Here is a 24,459-nt window from a genome sequence, read left to right as displayed (position 1 = left end):
GCAGGGATCCCAGATTTTTTTCCACTTCAGATTCCTCCTGTTACTATTCTCTGCCTTTGTTGCTCAGCTATGGGTCCAAATTTAATGTCAGAAATAAACGAGGACTTTGAAATACAAACCAGGAGTGGTTTCTGTTCTTTTGACAGGCAACACCAAAGGGGTTTATCCAGTGCTGCCTGGAAGCTCTACTGGTGCAGGGATTTTTCCTCCCCACCCTTCCTACTCCTGTTTTTGCTACTCTTGTGTCACCTGCTCCTCCCTAGGCACATGCATCCCAAATCCACAGTTTTATAGTTTATCTCTTTATTGTGACACAATTTTTTGGTGTGTTTTGGCAGTTGCCCTTGTAGTAGGAAGCCTGCAGGGCAGAGCAGAGGGATGCTGCTGTCCCTGCCCTGCCGCAGCTGGTCTCGGCACCCTGAGAGACGGTGGCAGCAGGGACAAGCTCTCCTAACTCACTCCTCAGTAGCTTTCTAGGCACTGATGGTTTGTCTTGTGTGAAACCCTCTCAGTGGAGAGGGAACAGTGATGACTAAGTCATAGGAACCCTTCCTTGCTGAGCAGGCTGCTCTACAGGGACTGGCTCCACAGCCAAGCCAAGTGGGGTGGCTTCAAGTGGAAAGTCTGGCTCGAGGGGGCTCCTGCCCTGAATTTGGAAGGAAAGTATGGCCTGGCAGCACTCAGGGTGACTTGAGGCGACAGGACCAGCAGCAGGCCTTCCTGTAGTACCAGTGTGAGCACAGCTTCACCTTCAGCACCAGCACACAGTTGGCCGTCGCTTTGTCTTCACAGGCATCTTCTGGGGAGCAGAAGCACACACAGCAGCGTTACAAAGGAGATGTGCTTCCCCAGCATGGACATCATGGACAAAGCCAAGGGCTCCTCCACCTCCCTGCCCTCCCAGACGTACCTGGTGCCTCTGTGGGGCACGGCTGGAGCTGGCACGTCTGCCTGGCCTCTGGTTTGGCAGAGGGGTCACAGCCCTGAGCCAGTTCTTCCCCCTGGTAGCACTTCACCTCCCGCAGTCGCACGCCAGCTCCACACGTCTTGCTGCACTGTCGGGGTGAAGAAACAGGAAAGAGAGCGTGAGAGGCAGTTTCTATTTTTTTATAGCTCCCAAGTTCTTTGCTGTACTGAGGTCTCCCAATCCCTGTTGGGGGATCCCTGTTCTTGAGGAGGTTTGGGTCAAATGCCACACTGATCTCAAACTTACTCTCCCTTTTTTTTGCTGGAGCAAGGGAGAGTTTGCTTTTCATCTCTTTGTTGCAGCTCAGAATTATTTTTGTTTGGAACATTGATGCTGTGACAGGAAATGGAGAAAATGGCTGCTATAAGCCAGACACAGCTCCCCAGTCTTCCCATACCCTAAATGTTCACTAGTTAGTATTAAGGGAAAGAGGGAAAGACAAAACATGGACTCCTGGCAGCGGAGGAGACACGGCTGTATCCTGCATGCCTGGAGTGGTGCATGCTCTTCTTGAGGCAATAACCCCCATGTCCCAAGATTTTCTCCAGCCTGTGTGTGCCAGCCTCTCATCATGCTGCCTGTTCTGCAGAAGAACAGAACTTGGCACATCCTTGGCAGAGCAGAAGTGGGGGTCCCATCCAGACTTGGCAGAGCAGGCTGCCAGAGAGCCTCCGCACAGGTCCTGCTCAACCAACCAGGGCTACGAGGCCTCCCCGCCCCTTCCCCACCACCCCCGGCCCTACCTGGGACCAGGAGGTGGTGAACCATGTCGAACACGGCCTCCTGAAACAGGCAGCTTGTTGCTCAGGTTTTGGAGAGGTCTGGCAGCGTTTCTCAGGGTACTCTCTGTACAGCCCATTCTCCAGGCCCACACACAGCACCAGCCGGGTCTTCATCCCTCGCCCACAGCTGGCATCGCACTGCGAGGGAACAGAGCAGCCTGGTAGCAAGTGATGCTCGAGCTTCAGGCAAGAGGGCATTCTGCTCACAAGGAATCTTAATGCCTGTGCTAACACCAGTCTAACAGAGGGAAGTGCTGCCCAGATTTCCCAGGGAGCAGGGACAGATGCTGGTAATTAGGATTCAGTTGAGTTCACCTTGGCTGGCCCCGAGAGCAGCTACCGCAGGGCGCCTGGAGCAGCCAAGCTAGGACTGCAAGAGGCTGTTTCTGTCTTATTCTATGTGTATCTATGTTCTGAAAATCCACATAGCATATGCATGCAGCAACCTCCATCTTGGAGTACTGCCAAGTTTTGTGGGGGCCCAAGAGGGCTGGAGTGGTGCAGTGCAGGTGATGTGCACAGACAAGTACTGCTGAACCCAGAGCTTAGCTGTAAGGGCTCTCACCATCAGGACACCACCAGGAAAAGCAGCAGGAAGCAGGATCTGCTCCCTGATGCCCATGCAGGCAGTTGCCAGTTTGAGATTTCACTGCTTTGAGTCCTTTTTCACCACAGCAGGGCTAGCACAACTGGCTTACATCCGCCCTTAGTCATCCTGAAAACTCAGAGCTCATCAGCAGAGAAAACACAGCAAAGAAGCTGGCAGAGGCAAAGGTGAGGAGCTCAGCTGGTCTTTCAGAGCTGTGATGAGTTTCATAGCTGGGTCACAGCTGAAAATGGCACTTCAGGACTGCGTGTTACCCACATGGGATGGCCAGAGCAGGTGAGGGTTACAGAACTGCCAGGTTTAACCAGGCTGTGCTTGTTACTGGTGCTGGAGGAAGCTCAGTTGAATGCAGTCAGCAATATAAAGGGAGCAAAGTGAGAAGAGAGGCTTAGCCATAATTGGAGAGAAAAGGGCTTGGCTGCTTCCCTAATTTCCTAGAAACCTTCTTACTTAGTGCTATATGAATCCCAGTTTTGCTCAAGACTTCAAAGAAAAAGCCCAAGCTCACAACTGACTCAATGTGTTTCTTTGGATATTCTGGGATTTGGATCAGCATGCAAGGGGAAGTCTGAAGTCTTTAGGCCTTGAGCAGAAGAAAGAGAGTAAAAAGATATGCAGAGGCTGAGTGTTGGGAGGAACAGAGCACCTGGACCATGTTCACTGGACTGTCATCCCTGAAGCAAGTACACAGTTACAGTCTAGATGTGACTTCCAGCACAGGGATCTGGGCTGTGGATCAGGTTCACCTCCAGCTGTTACGAAACCAGTTTTGTTCAGACTTTCTCTTTTACTGGTGGGAAATCGTGTCCTTTGTGGGCGTGAGTGAACTGAGGAGCCAGGTGGGAGAGCATTTTCCTCAAGGTATTGCTGCCATCCCGTGGAACTCCTTGGGAAGGCAGTGAATGCCACAGACTTAGGGGTTTTTATGGGTATGGCAGGGACAAGCTGGGATATTCGCTACTCCTTCCCTCTTTCTCAAAGGAGCTGGGACAAGGATACAGATCTTTGTCTGGAGGTCACACTATACAACTGTACTCTGCAAAGGGAACCATATGTGGGATGGGGTGGGATATGGGGTGGAAAGGAGGTCTGAGGGCACAGGGTGGGCTCGGCTTTACCTGCTCCCATTCCTGCTCCACCCAGTGTGCGGGGCAGTTCTTGTCTCCACACGGGTGCACAGCCAGGGGCTTGGTGGCCAGGTCACACTGCGAGCTGGAGATCACCTTGCCCTCCAGGTTGCGACACGCGATGAAGCGGCTCATGCGCCCCTCTCCACACGAGCCTGAGCACTTGGAGAGCAAAAGGCATTTAGACACAGCAGAAAGCAGGGAATTGGAGAAGTCAGGGTTGGTGGTTCCAGTAGGGTTGAGTCCAGAGTCCAGCGGGACTGTTGCACTGGATCCCAAGGGACTTTAAAGGGGCTTCCATTCTCCAGGTGCCGTGAGCTTCCCAGATTATTGAATGGAGCTCAGCTCACACCAAAATGTACAGCAAGGAGAGGCAAAAACAGAGGTTATTTTAGTTTCTGGAGCTTGGCCTCTGCCAGAAGAGCCGACAGATGCTGCAGCACATCTGCCCAGCTGCTCCCACCCTCCAGCCCAGCGCTGGGTGCCAGAGGCAGACGCCCAGACTCACGGGGCCCCAGTCGGAGGCGGTCCAGCGGCGGTCGCAGGGCGGGCCCGTGCACGGCTTCTCGCTGCTGGGCTTGCGGGACTCGTCGCACAGGGGAGCTTCCACCGAGCAGCGCACCTCCCGCTTCATCGTCCCCGGCGTGCCGCACCGCGCCGAGCACTGCGGGGTACGGGAGTCAGCCGGGGCTCGGGAGCACACAGCAAGGGCGGGGAAGCAGCTGTGCCGCCGCCCGTATTCCTCCGGCTGCTCTAGGAGAGAGGGGAAGGGCCCCAGCGAGGACAGAAGAAGGTGTGTCCGCCTCTGTCTTTGCTGCTCATTTAGTTTGGGACCTAGAGCTACAGCACATCGATGTGCTGATGCCTAAACTGCTGTTCAAAGTCACTGGGCCACAGCCCAAGCACGCTATGAGAAGTGAGTCAAAGGGACTGCAATGGGCTTTTAGTATTTCTGTATCTCTAATGGTAACTGTTACCCAACTGGCCCTCACTTTGGATCCTCTAAAAGAGGAAGCTTCTTGCTGGCAGGACTTTCACTTGATCAATGTCATGCTTTACAAGTGACTATAGAAAAAATGTTTTGCAATGGCTTTTGTCTGCATCAGTGCCAGAACAGGGCAGCTGCAGATAAAGGCACCCTTGCTTCCCCAGGGTGCAGTTGGCCAGGGGCTTCCTCAGCACCCAGCAGCCGCCAGCCACCTTCCTCCAGGCCCCACCCTAGCCTGGCTGCTCGGCTCTGGGAGCAAAGCCTACCTCAGACCACGCGGAGAGCTCCCACTGGGGCCCACAGGCCTTGTTCTTGCAGGCTTTCCTCTCCATGGGCCTGGCCAGCCCCGCTGCCTCGCAGAGGTCGTCGTAGACGGAGCTGTCGAAGCCCGGCGCCAGCATCTTCCAGCAGCGCACAGTGCGGTACTGGAAGCCCTCGCCGCAGGTCCGGGAGCACTCGCTCCACCGGCTGGTCTCCCACCTCCACAAGCAGAGAAAGCACAGTGGAACACCCAGGTAAGGGGGACCAGGGGCATAGGGTGGAAGGGGCTCACACCTGGGGCTCCCTCACCCAGCAGCTCTCCTGTGGCTCTGCTCATCACATCTGAGTAAATGCAGTGCTTGAAACCAGCCTTGCCCTTAGCAGGCAATTTAGGTCCCCTCTTTTCGCTTACAAGGGACACAAAGTCTTCTTAGTTTGAGCGTACCTTTCAGCTCAAAAACGGCTCTGTGCCTTGAGCAGAAAATGATGCTTGAAAGATATCTCCCTATGGACAGCTGATGTCACTTCCACTCACCTAGGCTGGCAGTCTCTCCCTGTGCAAAATTCGTGAGTAGGTTCTGGTCGGGTCAGGGCGTCACAGTAGGATTCATCCACTTCCACTCCATCATAGCGCACGCACATCGCGTAGGAGGTGCTGATACCTGCTGGGCCAGCAACACCCTCAGATCCAAGAGCCTCCTCCCACCTGCATTAAATAACTGGAGTGCTTACTGCATCTGAAACTCTCCCTGTCATATAAAAAAATAGCAGGATTCTCTCCCTCAACAGCCCAAAAGGACCTCACGTGATCAGTCACCTGAAGCCAAACCTACCTGAAGTGCAGGTGGAGCTGCAGGGGGCATAAGCTGAGACTTTCCACCGATACATGTCAGCCAAGCTGATGTCATCATGGCCCACGGGGCTCACATCGAACTCATTGCTGTGGAAAAAGGAGGTGGTGTGAGCTAAAAATGAAAAAACTTGCTGCAAACATGAAATATAGGGAAATTCGTCCTTGATGTCTCTGAAGATGGAAAGAAAGACAGTGTTTCTGCTTTCGATTTCCCCCACCTCGGGCAAGGCACTGGTGGACAGAGAGTGCAAAGGCTTGATCTCCTTCCCAAATTCAATGAGCAAGGAGGGAGCATCACTCATAGTGAGTCTTGTGTATATCATGGTTTGCCAACCATGGGGGTGCCCTCAGCCTCAGCTCATACGTTGCCAGGAGGGATGTTTTGGGTTGGGAAGGGTCCCTCTCATATCATATAATGTCATGGGGAGAGTTCATGTGTGGCTTGCCAGAAATATTTAAAAGCTGGTCCTCTGTCTTCTGCCAAATGTTTACAGAAGCTTCAGAAGCTTATGTGCCCAGAGGAAAGGGACAGGAGGGGCATGACATGATGGTATATGTGACATGCTACGGATTCCTGGGCTTCTTTACAACCACACCAGGTCCTTCAGCACCTATTTAAATGGACCCCGAAATGTGTTCCAGGAACTTCGTGTCAGGCCAGTTGTAACAATTGGTCTTGGGAGGAAGTACCTACAGCAGCTTCCATGGATAGCCACTGGTGAAGGGGGACATCAAGGACAGCAGGGACACTGGCTTGGCCCTCCCTCCCCAGCCAACCATGCTCTGTTTTGCCCAGGAAATGAGGTGCCACCTTTCAGTGCCAGGGGCCCGCAGAGGCTCTGCCTGGCTGATGTTGGTGCCCGGGCTGGCCCCGAGCAGAGGGCCCTCCATGGATGCCATCACGCTGGAGTTGGCTGCTTCCCCCCGACTCCCAGCAAACGCCTCCACCTTCAGGCCCTCCAGCGAGTTCTTGCGAGCCAGGGCTCTGTGGAGGCCCTGTGGCCAGTGGGGCCAGAGCCTGGCTGTGGAGTTCCTGGGGGCCAGCCTGGCTGCCAGGGGCTGCAGCTCCCTGCAAAAGGCAGCGTTGTGAGGGTCCCGGTGGCAGAGGCGCCTGAGGAGACGGAGCCTGGAGGACGTCACACGGCTGCCCTCCGGCAGCTCGGCTCTCCTCCTGCTGTAGGGCACGGCCGTGCTGATGGAGATTTGGTTGAACCTCACAGCTGCAATTAAAATATATGCTTTAACTATATGGGATGGCTTGTACTTCAGTGTGTGGCATTTAACATTCAGTGTTCAGCCTAAAAATAAAATTTCTACTAGGGAGCATCAGCAGGCTTTAATTATCCTGGCCAACCCCTCCCTCTGTCTGCCTGGTGCTCTGGAGCCTCATTTAAGCTCCAGTCTGGGCCTTCAGTCCTGGGCTGCACAATGTTGCACATGTTCTTAGTTCCTGGATTGTTGTACGGCTCTCCCAGGTGGATCTCAGATTTGACTTGTCCCCTTGCTGTCCCCTGATGACCACTGGACTGTTGCTAGGCCCTGTTGCTGTCACTACCCTGCCTGCCAAGCTCGAGCACTGAGTGAGTGCCCTGCCTAACCCATATTACAGGATCACAGAACCACATAATGAACTAGGCTGGAAAAGACCTTTGAGATCATCAAGTCCATCCTATGACCCAACACCTCCTTGCTGTGGCCACCCTTTCACAGCCTCCCTTTCCCCCACAGAGCTACTGGCCCTTGCTGTTCCCTGACAGGCTCCACCCCATTATTTACCACCCTTCCCTCCTGTCCACCCTGATGCTAAAGCCACCTTAGATTTCAAGAAGACCACTGCAGAATGTCTGCTTTCAGTCAATAAAATGGGGGAAAGAAAAACAAAGCAACCAACCGAACTCTGTTTCTTCACCAACTGCTGCTGCTTCCTCCTCCTCTTCCTCTCCTGCTGTGTTTGCATGGTAGACCTGTCTGATCTGAAAGTCATACTTCTTCTCTTCACTTTGTTCCCAGCCCCAGTCCTGGGTCTGACTGGTAGAGTTGGTCTGGAAGAAGTGCGGGGGGCCAAAGTCTAAATCTTCTTGCCCTTCCCTTAGAGGAAGCTGTTCACTGGTGTCATCTGGTGACAGGGAGAGCCATGTGGCATTGGAGTCCTGGGCAGCTCTGGAGTTGGCTGGAATGGGATGGCTGTGGCTGGTTTCTGGTAGGTGGTGATAGAGAGGCCTGGCAAGAGCAGGGGCTGCAGTTCGGAGAGGCGGTGTCCGTGGGACAGTGTAGTCATAAGTTATGTGAGGCATCTTCCCATTAAAGTTATAGTACTGGAGGAAACACAGAAAGAAAACAAAACTGCTTTTAGTTTCAGGGTATGCATTTCCCAAAAACCTTTTCTAGCTGCATCTGTTTGGGGATGGCTATTAAGAGAAGACAGCATGCTCATAAATCCAAAAGGAAAGCACCCCCACCACCTGTTTGGCTTCCTCAACCCACCCACACATGCAGGTTTGGCTTGGGAACCAGGTATCTTGCTGTAAGTGGCTCCTCACATACCATGGCATTCAGAGACTGGTTAGTGGGCCCATGAGCTATGATGTACTCCAGCCCATCCGAGGTCAGGCTCGAGGGCCGCCGGTACTTGAAGATGGTGCCAGCTACCCTGAAGTTCTGAGGGTTGTCAATGCCAGAGTTGCCATTGAAGAAGAAATGTCCAGATTCATCTGCAAGTGCTTCAAAGAGAGAGAAAACAGACAAATAGGACATTCTGCAGAAATCTGGCACTGAGCAGAACTCTGGCAAAGAACCTACAAATGAGAAATGCCCAGCAGAAACAGAACCCCAGGCCCTGCCCATAGTGAACTTGGGTTCCAAATGTCTGTCCTGGCACTGGAGATGTTGGAGCCTTGGTTTTTGGAGAGATGAAGCACCCATGTAGCTACCCTGGAGGAAATGGTCTCAGTAGCTCTCTCACAGCACAGGTGGGAGTGCACAGAGCCTCTCCAGGCAGCTGGACTGGGGTCTCCACAGCCATGCAGCTCCTCTGCTCACCCAGGATGTTTTCTGTTTTCCTGCGCTCAATGATGAGGATGTCCGTGGCACCAGCGGGGATGTTGGTGATGAACACGTAACCTGAGGAACAGAACAGAGCCTGAGGAGACCCCAAGGACAGAATAAAAAGGTCTGGCTGGGAAAAACAGCTCATGGGACAAGCGTATTTGTAGGGGGGTAGTGCTGCCCTTCAGGAGCACATTGCATCAGTCTGTGAGCTCTCATCCCAAATCTCCTCTGAAACCCCATTAACAGATCACCATTACAGATGTCAGTCTGAGCACTGCTCAGTTTGGAGCTGGGAAGGAACAATGAAACAGTCTGGCTTTGGAGGTGGGGATGAATGTGCTTTCACACTCTTTCTGGCAAGAGCACAGAAAAAAAGCTTAGTAGTGATCAGGGATGATGCTGAACAGAGGGTGGAAAAAGACCATAGGTTCCCTCAGCTCCTGACTCCATGGAATTTGTCTCAGGAGTAACATAAAAATTGACCTTTAAGGGAGATGAAATACGAGGCTCTTAAAGTTGCATGGTTTGGCAGATTGTCTTTCCTGCTGGAAATGCAGGTCTTGTCTGTTCTGTAAGGTATTGTGAGGGCTGGAATGGGAGGCCAAAACTGTACCCATACTGCTACCCCTGCCCTGGAAAGGGGCCTGAGTGCTTTTCTAGGCTGGTGTTTGTAGGGAGTGAGGCAAACTAGTGAAACAACAACAGTGTGAAATGTTGTTCCAAAACATCCTCAAAACACAGTTCATTAATTACTAATTAGCACACCACAGTCCACATTCCTCCTGTGGCTGGAGGACTGGCCCATCAGGCTGCAGGGATGAATCTCAGCCTGATTTCAGAGGGGACTGTCCCTCAGCTGTGCCAGCCACAGGACTGGGGAGAGCAGGAGATTAAGCGCAGGCTGAAACAAATGCTGTGACCCTCATCAGAGCTTAAGTTTCAAATGAACACGTAGCACAAATAAAAGAAGATTCATCAATCTCTTCACATTATCTGAGGTGGGCAAGATGCCAAAATCAATAGGAACAAACAGATCCCCAGCTGCTTCCTATTCTAAACAGGTGAAGGGAAACCTTACCAGCCCAATATAGAGCACATCAAACCAATCTCCTCTGATGATTAAGTGAGAAGGACAAAACACAGGCGTTTAAGCAGGGGTGGTGGCACTCCTCAACTCTTTCCACCAAGCAGCTGGGAAAGCTCCTACCCACGTTCAAGCCAGTCCCCCTCCATGCCAGCTGGTGGTGAGAAGTAGCAGGTGAAGTCTCCAGGCTGTAGCAGGGAGTACCTATCTGTGAGACTGCCCTTCGGAAGGTGCCCGAGACACGGTGGCAAGTGCTGCCGTCCCCTCCACACACCCTGCATCTGTCCATCCTCCGGGGCGAGTACAGCCTCCCGTCGCACCCCACTGGCTGCAAAGCACAAAGCAACAGGGTCAGCCTGGGGCAGGCTACCTCCATAGGGCCAGGGTCTGTCCCAGGGAATGCTACTGTGCTCTTTTGGGGGGGCTCTAATGAATGAATCCAGTACAAGGCCTCTGTTCCAGCTCCCTGCTGGGACCCCTTGGCTTTGCCTCACCAGGAGGTCCAGCCATGCAATTAAAATCCCAGTTTCTCTACTGCTTCCTCCCAGAGCCTCACCTCACACTTCCCATTGATGCAGACCCCTTGATAGGTCCTGTCCTTGCAGGAGGTGCCGTCCTGTGCTCGGGCCATCAGCTGCCTCTCTCCACTCCGGGTGGTGCACTGGAGGTCACACGGCTTGTTGGAGATACTGGTGTAGTCATCTGCAGGGACAGAGGCAGAGGGTCACCAGGCAGGTCAAGATGCCCAGAGATGAGCAGTGAGGAAGGGGACCTTCCCCTTGTCCCTGCTGATGGTTTGATGTCACCTGGGATGTTCCTGCTGCTTGCAATGACACCCCAAGGCCACGGATTTTACAGCAGTGAAGGGGTGACAGCATGAGGTTGCACTGGGGACTGTGCCAAGCAGAAATACTTTTTGCTGGCAAACCCTCTTCCTTGCCATGCCCTTGTAGTGCCATCACTGTGACCAGCATGGGAATGTGCATCAGCATATCCCTGGCCACTCATTAATGCCCAAGAGCAAAAAAAGGGCTGCAGGAGGGGCACTGACTGTGTGGGGTGGTGGGCAGCTATGCCCCATTCACCTGAGCAGCTGAAGGTGCAGATGTTCCATGTCCCCTTGGCAGCTAATGGAAATACAAGTGAGTCCAGAAACAAGGTAATATATTAGGTGAACTCAGTCTAGGTCTCAAAGGACAACTGGACACCCATGTGAAGTCACTGTGTAGGAGATGGACGAGCATCCTGTCCAGAACAAGCCAGAGCAGCCAGGAGCATCCATCCCTTGTCCCCTAGCACTTTACTCTTCTGTGCCCGAGAAGATCCTGTGGGTGTGTTCTATCCTCCCCCCTGGTGTGAGGTTGTGAAAACCCACCTGGATAGAGGGGCATCCAGTGGTAATAGCGCTTCCCAAAGGCTTTGGCATTGAAACTGGAGCACTGCTGCTGTTTGAAGCTTGCTGTGTTGGCTGGGCAGGGCTGTGGAGGGAACAAAATCAAAAAGCTCCCTATCTCACAGCCAGTCTTGTGACAGCTGATTGTCTGTGCTGCATCCTTGCAGGATGAAAATGTCCTGTCCACCCTAAGAGAGGCAGGAAGGCCAGGCCTTCATTGCCAAGGGCCTCTCAAACAGCTGCATTTAACAGGGTTGCAAAAATTTCTTCCAGCAATGGGAAAAGTAGCAACGGGAAAAGCATACTGTAAAAACTTCATCCCTCCCCTCACCTCACCCCACAACAAACATGCTTTTACATCCTTTTGCCCCATCTCCCAACCCCAAACAATAGAGCCCATCTCCCATATCCTCAAAGGCACCATATCCCTTGTCTCCATCCTCTGAGGAACCAATCCCACCCTGAGTGCTGGTGATTTTGCAGCTCCAAACAGGACCCCCTGAGTCCCACAGCCTCCAGTAAGGACCAGTCAGAATTGGAAGTGCTTCTCACCTGCTGCTGGCACAGTTGGTAGTGCTTGGCTTGCCCAACACACATGGTGCTGTTCGTTCCCTGGGGCATGTGGAGCCTGGAAAGAAGAAGTTTCCAGACAAGCTGGAGGTCTGTGAAGCACCCAGGTACTGAGGATGACACAGGGGTCAGGCCTGACTTAAGTGGGAGATACAAGGCAGGTGTTTCATCAGAGCAGAGCTTTCTGGATCTAGACTGGCCAACATCTCCTCTGAAACAGATTTTCAGTGCTTTTAGGTGGGCTGTGATTCTAGGCTATTTTTATTTTAGGGTAGGCTGAGCATCAGGTAGAACCTGATGATCTGTCACTTCTATGGATGTGTCCAGGATTTGCAGTGACTGGGGGAGTTGATTTCAGAATCCACTGTGCAATAGGCAGAGAGATGGTGCCTATCAGGGGGACTGGCCACCCCAACAGATTATCAGGGAAGGCCTGGTACAGGTGATGAACCAAAACCATAGGAATTTCTCAGCACTTGAATCTTTCACTCTGGCCAGCATGAGCTATCCAGGAGACACTGGACTGATGCAAAGACAGAAAAAATTCTTGAAAGCTGCAAAGATATATGGAGAATGGCAGAGACCACAGGTTAAGGCAATGCAGTAATGATCTGCAAAATAATTTAGGCAATGTGTAGAGATCTGCAGCAGACAATGTATTAACAGCACTGGGAACCAAGGACATAAGGAACAGCATAAGCATATTCATGCTGGCCTGGCTGGAGGTACTGCAGCTGTCCCTCCAGAGCAAAGCTTTACATGACACAGGCAGAGCCTAAATTTGCAGTAAAACTTCAAAAGTGCCATGCCTTTCAGAAGCAGAGGCTTCCTGCAGACTCAGGCAGAAATTGTTTCGTGGCCATACCTGGCTCACACTTAAGTCATTCACCTTAAAGCTGCAGAAACCTGCTGAGATCTCTCCTTTTTTAATTCAGATTTGATCCCTGGACTAAAGCAGGAGGCCACAGCCAGAGAGAAGGTCCTACAGCACATCTGGACCTTCACCATGCTGTCAGCCAGCCTACAAAAAAGAAGTTTTGTGCTGCAGGAAGGAGGGCAGGCTGGGGGCCCTGCTCTGAGCTTGCTGTGCTCAGGGGTGCATTCACGCAGAAGGGAAAACTCGCTGTGCTGCAGGACGCCCGCTCTCATTAACACCCCAGGAGCCTGGAGGACCAGGTTCCAGAGCTGCTGGAGGAAGAGGAGGAGGGGATTGGTGGCAAGGTAGCCCAGAGAGGACAGCAGAAGTTCAGGCAGCTGCAGTTTCCCTGCTCTACCCACTCCCACAGTCCCAATCTGACTGATCCCAGGACTGCAGCAGCTGTAGGGGACAAATGCAGATGCTGTCAGGTGACAGCCAGATAAATGACAGAGGGGAAAAAACTTGCCAGCTCTGCAGGGAATAAAGTGGGGAAATTGCTGAGATGTGGCTGAGCTGGCTGCTGCCAGGAGTAAATCAAGTCCCCATAAGGTGTCTGGCAATATGTGCCCACATCCTGAGCACAGGAACCTGCCACAAATCAGGGCTTGGTCAGAGCTGCCAAGGCAATGAGGGTTTGTGAAGGAAAGGAGAAGAGGAACAGAGCCATCCTTCTTCAGCCCATAACCCCCTCATCATCAGTACTCCAGGAGAGGACCAACCCCTTGCTCCCCATCAGATGAGTCAAGCTGAGTGGGTGACATGTTCAGGGAACCTGTCACCTGCCCCACTGCCCACAGACAACAGCTGCCTTCCTTTCCCAGAGGCCACAGGTGAGGGAATGGCCGATCCTGCAACCCCAGGGGGTTCATTCCCAAAACAAAGGCTGGGGATCCCATTTCCCACACTCACCTCTGTCGCAGGCAGTGCCTCTCCCGGGACATCACGCCCCCTCCGCAGGACCGCGAGCAGGTGGACCAGGAGCTCCACTCTCCCCACCACTTGGTGACATCTTCATCCCAGGCACCAGCTCCATCTGCTGCCTCACTGCTGTCCTGACAGAAACAGAGCATTGTTAGCTGAAGAACCTGGCTCCTACCTCCTCCTGTCACCTGGATGCCTCCTAAACAGGCAACAGGATCTGAGTCCTGCTGGGGCCACAGCAGGATCTCAGAATTAAAACTTCCCTCCAAGACTGAGTTCTGCATGGGAAGCAGGATGCCTTGGGATCAGAGAATGGACATGTGTGGCAGTAACAGCAGCTGCAGCCTGGCCCCAGAGCATCACTCCCAGCCTGGGTGAGAGCACAGCTCACACCTGGCTCAGCAGGGAAGAGGAAGAGCTGCAGTTCTTGGCTGTGCAGGGAAGCTGGGAGTACACAGTGTCAATCCTCAGAGCCGCATTTCCATGAATAACCTTCCCTTTGTGACTAAAGCAGCTCAGATACAGGCTCCTCATCCCCCAACCCTCACAAAAATCATTTTCAAGGCAGCTTCAGAACCAGAGCCTCTCCCCATGAACCCCATTTCAGAGGAGGAATGCTCCCTCTGCCAGCACACCTTGCTGGGGCTCAGCCTGTACATTTGGCAAACCTGAGCTCCTCTGGCCCCAGCAGGGTCCTTGCAGTAGGCTGCTGTTGGCTGTGCCTCCACAATTCCCAGCAGGTAAGCAATTCCATGGTTTAGTTGTTTTTTTTTTTCCTGGCAGTATTTTTCTGTTTAGTGTCTGATGGTCTAAAAGCTCCCAGGGACTTTGGCAAACTTGCCTGTGCAAGAACTAATCTGCTGTTTACTGAAACACAGCTGTGAGTAGTGTTGAATGCAGCCCTGAGTTTAACACAGGACAGTGACTGGAAAGGATTTATCCAGCTAAAGTGCCAAGTGTTAAAATATTAATGGACAAAAATTAATGCTGTGTGTGTGTGTGAAGTGCTTTCTTAAAGCAAGGGCTCAGGGAAGTTGTATCAGTGCTACTGTTAGCAAAACATGCTGGTGTTGATGGTCCTGGTGTAAACAACCCTCTGCAAAGCAGAACTGATGGATTTGAGAGAAAACTCAGCAGGGTTTGCTCATCACTAAATGTGCTCTGCTCGCTACTTGGGCTGTCTCTTGGCTTTGTGCTCTTTCACAGTGTAACAAAGCCAAAGTGCTCTTCATTTTGTCATGTAATTCCTGCCTGAGAACTTGTGTTTCCTCAGTGCCTGCCAACAGAACAGCCTCTGGGCAGAGGAGATGCAGCTGGTTTATGCAAATGTTTTTAAAGTTGTAACTTAAATGGTTGAAATGTGCACAGTGCATCTTTTTGATGGCAGGAAGGAACCTACTCTGCTGCAAAAAAAGCACTGTATTACCTGATGCTTTGCTCTCCAGTGATTGCAATAGCTGATTTCAAAAACAAGACAACAAAACTCCTTGTTGTACTTTCTGTCTGGAGCTGACTTGCCTGACAGGGACCAAATGCTGTGGCCAGCAGCTGAGCTGCTCATTAGGAAAACAAAATTAAAAGAAACACACATGTTTTCTAAAATACCTTTTTCTGTCCTTCCAAGTGATCATCTCAACCAATTTCCTATGAGAATTTTTGTCTCACTGTATATTATCAGAATGTAAATGGAAATTCTGACTATGCAGCTTCCACATTTACAAAGGAAACAAAACAAAAGTCACTCATTGTAAGATATTTTCAAGTAATATCTTTCCCTGATCACTCCTGTGCTTCTTTGTGATACATATTTCATATTTCACAGCTGTCAGGAAGGAGATTTATCTGGTGTCTGTGTGGAGAGCTCAGCACAAAATTGATTCTCCCATAGCTGGGGGAAAAACCAAAGCTGGCATCTTACCCCTTCCATGAGATACATGGACCAAAAGCTGAAATATTTGCACAGCTTTTCCCCAAATGGCAATAAAAACCATTGGTCTTTAAAAAGTGTGTAGCTGTAACCTACAAGGTAATCCTGCCCTGAGGATCTTGTGATCCAAACAGGTGAGAAGGGGCAGAAGGAAAACAGGTGAAGTGAAATAATCTGCTCTGTTGATCTACCCCCAGATACAAAGCAGGATTTGTGTATTTGGAATGGTGAGAAGCTGCAGGCTCCTTTTCAGGGTTCCTGCTCTTGGGGAGTTCTGCCTGGGTGCAAGGAGACTGGGCACAGCTGAGGTTTGGGGGAGATCAGCATCCCCACATTTCCCACAGATAGGATGCACTCAGATAGCACTGCACCTCACTTAGAGGAGCCCAGATGAAGATTTATTGAAAGATTCTAGTCAGGGAGACTTGTTCTTTTAATAGAATGTGTTCCCCCATATCCATAATCCCTGTTCCTGCTTCCTCTCTGCACTGGAGGAATCAATCACTTTTTAAGCAGATTGATTTGGCTCTCAGGTTTTCCATGACTAAGCTCCCTTGCCAGACCTTCCCTAGGAGCATTTATTTTCTTGTGTAAGCAAGGACAATGCTGAGCTGTCCCCTTGGTCATGTCCCTTATGGTATGACTACATCCAAGTCCTAGGCCTGGACTAGGAGTGGGAACTTCAGGTACTTAAAGCTGGGGCAGCTGGTTCCAATCTGTGCTGAATTTATTGTATTGTCAGAAGAAAATCTGCATTGACTATGACACACAAATGGTTCTTGTTTTTAATTGAAGATATATGCATTTTACAAAAGTCCAGATAATAAATTAAGGGCTGTGGGACAGACTCCAGATTAGATTAACTCCTAGGTTCAGTTTCCCAAGCCTCTTAAAAAATCCCAAGAGTGGATTCTGGACAAATGAATTCCCCTACCCACCTACTCCTCACAGAGGGAGAAATTAAAGGGGCTGAATTTTGAACTCTTTTGCACTGTCCTGGTTATGGGAGATGCTGGAGCTGCTCTGATTTGCACTTTGCTGCACAATCATGGAAGAGGAGCAGGCTAAAGGAGCTTGTGCATCTCCTGTGCTATGAACACCAGGGCACAGGAGGTGCACATGGCTTCAGCTGTTCTAAGGCTGGCTCTGCCTGAAGGAGATATGATTCCTTAGGTGATGAGAATTTCCATCCTAGAAAAGACAGACCATATTCCAGCTCAGCCAGGTGCTCCCCACAAGAATTTCCCCCGAGGTGCTTGTGGTTTGGCACCTGGTGGTTACAGAGCTGCAGCTTTTCCTCTCTGAGGCTAACCAAGGAACTGCAGTGCCTCCACACCTGTGCTGTGTGAGGGCTGCCCTCCCACCCCTCCCTGTGAACCCCAACCTGCAGGGAACTTTTCCAGGATAAAACACCTGTCCCCAGATTTGCCAGTATCAAAGCAACATCACTCTCCAAGCCAGTGCTACTGAAAGCTCTTTCTGCCCAAGTGAAGCCCCAGCAGCTGCTTCCCCTCTCCCCCCTGCCAAACAAAGGCTGCCACGAGCAAGAAATGCTTCAGCCCTGCACAGGAGGGTGGGCTGGCCTGACATCCTATCAGGTTTCCATGCGGCCTTTCTGAAGAGTTGAAAGGGATAAAATAAATTCTCTGCTGCCTCTCTGTCATGCTCTGGATCAGCTCAGAGCTACACTGGGTTTCCCAGAAACCTGGGAATAACTGCAGTTACCATGTCAGTGGCCCAGTCCCCTGTGTTGCTTATTGTTGTGCCTAATCTTGAGATTTATTAGATCCTGGCTGCTGGAAGAAAAAAAAAGCTGTCTGGGAAGAGAGACCACAAACATGCCTCCTTAATAGAGGAGCTGAGGGGAAAGGCTCTCTCTGCAGCCTTGAGGGCTGGCCCACCACTGAAGGGCACAGTAGCTGTTGTAAAATGTTCTGCTCAACCCTGTCTGAGCGTGTAAGACAACTCAAAACAGCAGCTGAAAATGAAATAAATTCTTCCCAGACCTTTTCCAAAGCTGTTAACTGCATGTCCTCTACCAAAAATTTCCACCATCCCTTTACTTGAGGGCTTCTCTCTACAGCAAACCACACCACTTACTGAAATACTAAGTAGCTTCAGATGTCTGAATGCCTGGAATGAATGGCAGATTATTATCTGGGAATGAATGACCGTGTTCAACGCCCCTGGTCTGGATTCCCCTTCTCATTCTCTGACTAAAGCTGTGGTGATACACTCTACCAGAGCCCTGAGAAAAAAACAATAGCAGTTGCAATTATGCCCTGATGTTTTACAAAAGAAGTGGGATTTATATAAAGCTATTTCTCATCCTGTCATTGTTTTACACCACTTATGTAGACTAGATAGTCTGTGTGAGAGATTCAATATTGGAGGCAGACACAAACCCAAATTTTCCCTAGAAAAGCTGAAACAAGGTATCTAAGGAGTTTTTCATAGAGGCAGGTATCCTGAGGTGAAAGAAGCAATGCAGAGTAATTTTTAAGGGATCAGGAAGAACAGTAATCTGTGAGAAAATGGAAGCTTGTTAAGGATGTGGAATTGCAGCTGATAGGCAACAAAGTCTGGATATATAATGAGGCAGAGATGAAAAGCAAATTAGAAAACCAGTGAACAGAAGCCAGTGGAGAACCAGCAAGTTCTGTTCATAATCCTGCCATGACAGAAAGTTCACGGGCAAGTGCTGCACGTCATTACAAAACACTTGGTCCAAGTCAGTCAGGCCATTCCCTGAAAGCAGGATAATGCTCTTATCCTGGGACAAGCTGGTAGAAAAGAAGGAAAACTGTGAAGGGGGAGGAGGGAGTAACAGGCAGTGAGCATGAGACATGTCTACCACCGGGTTTTTCAGAGGCATTGAATGCAGTTAGGAAGGAAGTTAGCTTGGAAGTTGCGTGCCCAAACTCTGGATTGAGGTTTGCTGACTCTCTCTGCATAATGTTTTAAATGGAAAACAGGAGGGCAGGAGGAACCACAGGTTAATTCCCCAATGAGCATTTTGTGCACTGCCTTGCACCAGAGATTGACAACAATCAGTACTAACAACCCGGACAACTCACACCAGGTCATCTGTGATCAGATTGCTCTGTGGGGATCTCCTGGAGCAAGGGAATCTTCAGGGCTGGACACAGAACTGGTGTGTGTTTGTCCTGGGGAGCCCTCCTCCCACCTGGGGATGCCCTTGTCTGAGGTGTTGTGCAAACACAGCTGCTGGGGGCAGGGAGAACGGAGCAGCTTGTGCACACGTGTTGATGGAGGAGTCCATCCAGGTCAGTCCCCAATGAAGGACTTCACATCTGTTTAGCCTGACCTAGCTTGCTCTGCCTGAAGCTTCTGACTCAGCCCTGCAGCCCAGGGGTAAACAGAACAGGCAAAAACAAAGTGGAAATGAGACACTTGAGCTCCAAAATTAAGACAAACTCCAGAACAGAAGACACTGCTGCTCGTCAAACCTGAGTTATCCCCAGTAAGTCTGCAGTGTCTGGTCTCCTCTGTGTCTAAAGTGGCTCATGTGGGATTGCTTTATCCCAGCCATGAGTCTGGGGGGGGGAAACACAACCCCAAACCCTCTTCCTTTAGCAGAGCAGAATTCCTTAGGCAGCAAAGAAACCCGGCCAGGTTCCCCTCGAGGAACGGGAGCGCCGAGGCACAATGCAGGCAGTGACCCGTGGAGGCAGGGGCAGGGCCGGCGCCCCGCGAAGCCGGGATTTCTGCCGGGAAAACGGGATTTCTGCCGACCCTGCCACGGGAACGGGGGCGATTCACCCCGGCTGGGCCTCGGGGAGGAGACGGGACAGGGGCAGGGGTCTCGGTGAAACAAGTGCCGCGGGAGGAGGGCCAGGCTGAGGGTCCTTTGTGGAGGAGAGATGAGATGGGGGAGCGCAGGGCGCTGATGCCTGGACACGCACCCCATGGTCAGTGGGGAAAGCTGCTGCCTAAAGCCATGCTCGGGGCGGCGGGAGGGACAGCGAAGGGGGAAATCTGTTTGTTTCCAACCCTAAAAACTTGGGCCAACCTTCTGCTAGGGACGAGCGTGGAGGGATGAACGCGGTGGGCAGCTTCGGGCGAACCCCCAGGCAGGGAGAGACGCCGCGCCCCCGCGGTCCGTCTGGTGATGCTGGGACCCTCTTCGTGCATCCTCACACCCCCATCAGCCATTTGTTAGCGGGCAAAGTCTGGTCCTCGAGGTCAGCCTGGGGAGGAGGCGACCAAAGCCCCTTCCCAAGCGGTGCATGAGTGTGGGAGGGAAGCGCGGGGATCGCGGAGCACGGGAACCTGAAACCTGCGGGGAAGGGCGAGGGGCCGCGGCTCGGACCCCGCTCTGTGCCTGCCCCGCCGCGGCTCCCCGAGGGGAGGGAAGAAGGGAAGGAAGGAAGGACGGCAGCAGGGAGGGAGGGCGCGGGGGGAGGCTCGGCCGCCGCTTACCTTATCGCCGAGGGGGGCGGCGGCGCGGAGGAGGAGGAGGAGGAGGAGGAGGAGGAGGCGGCGGGGAGCGGCGGCCATGCCGCGCTGCTGCTGCCGCTGCCGCGGAGGAGGAGGCGGCTCGGCGGCCCCACAGCGGCGGCGGCGGGCGCGGCGGGGCCCGCGGAGCGCGGCCCGGCATGGCTGGGGGAGTTAATGACTTTACAACCTGCCGGGTGGCGGGCGGCGACCCGCGGCGCGGCCGCTCGGCGCGGGAGGGATGGAGGGACGGGGCTGGGCTGGGATGGGATGGGATGGGATGGGATGGGATGGGATGGGATGGGATGGGATGGGATGGGATGGGATGGGATGGGATGGGATGGGATGGGATGGGATGGGATGGGGGCCGGGCGCTCCTCGGGCGCCCCGCCTGCCCCGCGCACCGCCCTGCTCGCAGCTCGCTCTGTGCGGCTCTGCCCGAGCCCCCGCAGCGGCCCCGGCACCGACAGTCCCTGCGGAGCCGCCCGCGCTGCCCCTCGCTCTCGAGCGGAGCTCTCCGTTCCTTTCCTCCCGCACGAAACTCTTTCGCTACCCGATTCCTCCTTCCTGCCCTCCGTAGGCAAGCTGTGCTTCCCAGGGCATCCCTCTGGTCCGGCTGGAGCAGTCGGTGCTCCGTGCTGGGACAGAGCACAGCATCCCCCGGGACACGGGGAGCTGGGAGGGTGGCTGAATCACAGAATCCTGGTATGGTTTGGGTTGGAAGGGACCTTAAAGACCATCTCGTCCCACTCCTTGCATGCCACGGACAGGGACAGCTTCCACTATCCCAGGCTGCTCCAAGCCCCGACCCAGGGCTTGAACACTGCCAGGGATTGGGGCAGCCACAACTTCCCTGGGCACCCTGTGCCAGGGCCTCACCTCCCTCACATGGAAGAATTTCTTCCCAATATCCCATCTAAACCTGCCCTCTGGCAGTTTCATGCCATTCCCCCTTGTCCTGTGTACTCCATGCCCCTAACAAAACATCCTTCTCCCGCTCTCTTGGAGCCCTTTCAGGCGCTGGAAGTTCTCAGATCTTTTTGGCAAGATGCTGCCAGTGCCCGTGCTGGCACACCTCGGCCTGCAGTGATCCACGGCCCCGGGCTGTGCAGGAATGGCACCAGGTGTGCCCGGCTCGGGCTCCTGCGGCTCCTGCCTGCCAGATGTGCTGTGATCAGTGCGGGGAGGCGATCCGAGCCCTAATCGCTCCTCACCAAGCGTTTCAGCCTCAAGGTGGAGGGAGGGCAGAGGAAAGACAGGGATGTCAGCAGGGGGACTCCTGATCAAAGATGTTTGCTGGCAGGGAGGGGCAGGGGGAGGAGGGGGCGATCTGCTTCTGACCCAGCCGGAGAAAATGAGGGTGAGAAGCGCTGACAAAGAGCACGGTTGTGCCTACAAAAACAGGGAAGGGTGAAAAGCTTCAGTCAGTTCCTGGCTGTTCCGCCTTGCAGCAGCCCCGTGTGATGTTCCTCCGAGCCAGGTCCTGCCCCGCAGATAAGAAAAATTGTGGAAGGGCACGGAGGTGTGGGAGAGGCTGTACCTAAGAAGAAAAGGGGGCTGCCTGGCTCCAGCTGAGCAAGTTTCAGTGAGTCTGATCCTCTTCAGGCCCTCTCAAAAGCAGTGTCTGAGCAGGAGCCCTGGCAGGCAGAAGGAGCTGTGCAGCACAGATGATTTGGAGAGGGGTCTGCCTGCATGTGAGGCTCTGCGGGAGCGTGACGGGCAAACCCAGGTGGCCTCCAGTGCTCTCCCCTCCGGGGCCCCTCCGTGCCCCTCTCTCCTGACCCTTCTTGCTAGTCCTGCTTTCATCCCCTTTCATCACTCCCGAGCCTCCTGTGCTCACAGAGGTGACACAAGTGCAGTGTGGAAGGCAGAAAGACAATGTTTAAAATGCTGCTTGTCATTTCACATCCTGGGTTTAGGCAGGGTGATTGTTTCCTCGAGGTGCAGAGGAGGTTGTGAATACTCTCAGTCAATGTGGGAACAAGGATATGGGAGATAAAGGTTCCCTTGTAGTCTTGAGACACCCTCCACATTAACCAGAGTTTGGGAAGGTTTGGAAGTTTTACTCAACTGATTAAATACATTTTAAACCTTGTTAGCAAAGCTACCACAGCTTACTCCCAGGCTCCTAATAATTTCCAATCCACTTTTCTAAATTAATTTTTCCCCCTACTGTCTCTATTCAGACCATAAAGTAAAGCTGCCTCTTTCTAACTGGGCCAGCTGGTTCTGCTGTGGGATATTTCACAAGTGAGCAGACTGAGCCTGGCATGTGCAGCAGCTCTTTGTGGTCTTGCATTCATCTTTACCATCACCAGGGGCTTTTCTCCTGTTGCTTTCCAGTTTCATCTGTCCTGTTAACAGAAAGCAGGTCTGTACTGCCACCAGACAATGTTTAAAGGATTCATGAGTTTGAGGATCTCCCCTGTAGCAGCACCCATGGTTTCATCCCAACTGTCTCTCCATGGCCAGTGTTTTTCACTATAGGATGCTAATCCTGTTTGGAACTGATTCACACTCATCCTCTGGAAGTTGCCTGGGATTATTTCAGCCTCTTGTTCCACTGAATTTGGTTCCATCAGCCAACAGTTTCTCAAAAAAATCTTCCAAACACAATCAGGAGGGGAACCACAGGCCTCTGGAATGGAGAAGATGTGTTTGTAGCTGCTGTTGCGTCAGGTCCTGATCATGACCTGAAGGGATTAATTCTGCTCACAACTCACCTGTCACAGGTAGCAGCTGCCTTCTCATGGGGAAAGTCTTGGGATCATAAATATAGAGGCTGAGAGTTGAGAAAAAGAAAAATGTATGTGAGGCTGGCCTGGTGTGGAAAGGTCTTTAGGCACCTCTTTATTTCTGTGTGTTCCTGCTGCTGCCCAGCCTGCTGGAGAGAGCCTGGTGCCTGCCCCAGAACAGATGCCCCTCCTGGCCCAGGAATAATTGTACTCCTCTCTCCCTGTGAGGAGGAACCTGTGTGATCCAGGCACTCTGCAGACACAAGCTTTGCCCAGGGCTGTGGCTGATCCTTCTTCCTACTGCTCTGAGCAGCCCTAAGGATTCAGCTCTGTTAACACAGAAAACAGGGGCTTCACTCAGCTCAAGCTGTTGCTGTGGGAAGAGACTAGGTCTGCTCCTCTGTGGACATTGCCATGTCCTGGTTTTTGTTTCCCAGAGGTGTCTGAGTGATCCCTGGGCTGCTGGGCAGGGGATGCAGCAGACCTCAGAGGACTGTGAGCTGTGTGGAGGCTGCTTCCATCCCTTGTGTTGTGCTGTCCTGATGCCTCTGTCTTGGCTCCGAGAGGATCCTCAGCTCTCGAGTGCCCCCACGAGGGATCTGCAGAGCCTCACCTCAACCTCAGCACAACCAGCCCAGCTACAGCCAAGAGGCCAGGGGGATGCCTGCCATGGCTTAGCCCCCTCCCGCTGTGGGGAACACACTTTTAAGCTGCATTCTCTGAGCCTTTTCATCACAGGCTCTTGGATCCGTGTCCCACAGGCTGAGGCCAAGCTCCTTTGTGTGGTTCCTTGTACAGCTGCTTCCCCTGCAGAGTCGAAGGTGGAAAATAAAAACAGATTCCAGCTGCCAGTATCTGCAAATCTCAATTACAATGGAGGTTTTGTCAGCCAGAAAGTGCCCCCGAGGGAGCAGCCCTGTGGCAGTGGAGTCTGTGCATGGAGCTGCAGGAGGGTGAGGCTGCAGATGAGCTCACAGACCTTAAAGCTCAACAGGAGAGATTTGGCTGAACTGGGTTCACTCCTCCTCTTTGTGCCCTGCCTTCTTCCAGCTCCAGCCCATGCTGGTGCAAAAAGGTGAGAAGAGATGTGGCAGGAATGTACCTGGCACAGAGCCAGGGATGCTGCAGGCAGCACAGGGTGATGTTACCTGTCACAGGATCAGGGATGCTGCAGGCAGCACAGGGTGATGTTACCTGTCACAGGATCAGGGATGCTGCAGGCAGCACAGGGTGATGTTACCTGGCACAGAGCCAGGGATGCTGCAGGCAGCACAGGGTGATGTTACCTGTCACAGGGTCAGGGATGCTGCAGGCAGCACAGGGTGATGTTACCTGGCACAGAGCCAGGGATGCTGCAGGCAGCACAGAGTGATGTTACCTGTCACAGGATCAGGGATGCTGCAGGCAGCACAGGGTGATGTTACCTGTCACAGGATCAGGGATGCTGCAGGCAGCACAGGGTGATGTTACCTGGCACAGGGTCAGGGATGCTGCAGGCAGCACAGGGTGATGTGCCACACCTGGGCAGCACTGGCTGGGCCACTTGGCTTTAAATGCTGAGGGTGACAAAGCTACATTGGCTCGCAGGACAGCTGCACATTCACAGGGATTTCAGCTCTGATTTGGTGGTGGAGCAGTCCAGGCTGGCCTTCCAGGACTGGGTTTGTCTCTCAGGTGTTCTCCTGTGTAATTTTCAAGGTGATTTTTAGGACTGTTGAGCACCTCTTGACAATACTGCAGAACTGCTGCTGCAGAGATTTGGAATAAAAAAAAACCATCAGTGCACCTTTCTGCCTCTGAGTTTGCTCAGCTGCTCCCT

At 52.7% G+C, this 24,459-nt stretch overlaps 1 protein-coding gene across 1 annotated transcript; it reads right to left on the bottom strand.

Annotated features, from left to right (window-relative positions):
- Positions 1-328: 328 nt before the first annotated feature.
- LOC130255914 (ADAMTS-like protein 2) lies at positions 329-19,968 on the bottom strand. The gene is made up of 18 exons (XM_056496979.1): positions 19,891-19,968; positions 13,509-13,744; positions 11,663-11,738; positions 11,093-11,195; positions 10,274-10,419; positions 9,922-10,045; positions 8,625-8,705; positions 8,130-8,305; positions 7,477-7,900; positions 6,397-6,805; positions 5,566-5,672; positions 5,268-5,394; positions 4,738-4,951; positions 3,992-4,147; positions 3,475-3,645; positions 1,711-1,887; positions 911-1,055; positions 329-799 (listed from the first exon to the last, which is right to left on the bottom strand). The coding sequence occupies exons 1-18, from the start codon at positions 19,966-19,968 to the stop codon at positions 681-683; spliced, it is 3,069 nt and encodes a 1,022-aa protein (XP_056352954.1). The 3' UTR covers positions 329-680.
- Between the last annotated feature and the right edge of the window lie 4,491 nt (positions 19,969-24,459).

This window comes from Oenanthe melanoleuca, chromosome 8 (assembly GCF_029582105.1).
Source record: "Oenanthe melanoleuca isolate GR-GAL-2019-014 chromosome 8, OMel1.0, whole genome shotgun sequence".
NCBI lineage: Eukaryota > Metazoa > Chordata > Aves > Passeriformes > Muscicapidae > Oenanthe > Oenanthe melanoleuca.
Note: the sequence above shows the minus strand (reverse complement) of the source record. Positions and strands in the feature narration are given on the sequence as shown.

Coding starts and splice junctions, on each gene's coding strand:
- LOC130255914 (XM_056496979.1), bottom strand. CDS start 19,968: ATGGCCGCCGCTCCCCGCCGCCTCCTCCTCCTCCTCCTCCTCCTCCTC. Junction 8,306..8,624: donor GAAAACAGAAAACATCCTGG/GTGAGCAGAGGA, acceptor CTCTCTTTGAAG/CACTTGCAGATGAATCTGGA. Junction 5,395..5,565: donor CAGCTCCACCTGCACTTCAG/GTAGGTTTGGCT, acceptor CTGGCCCAGCAG/GTATCAGCACCTCCTACGCG.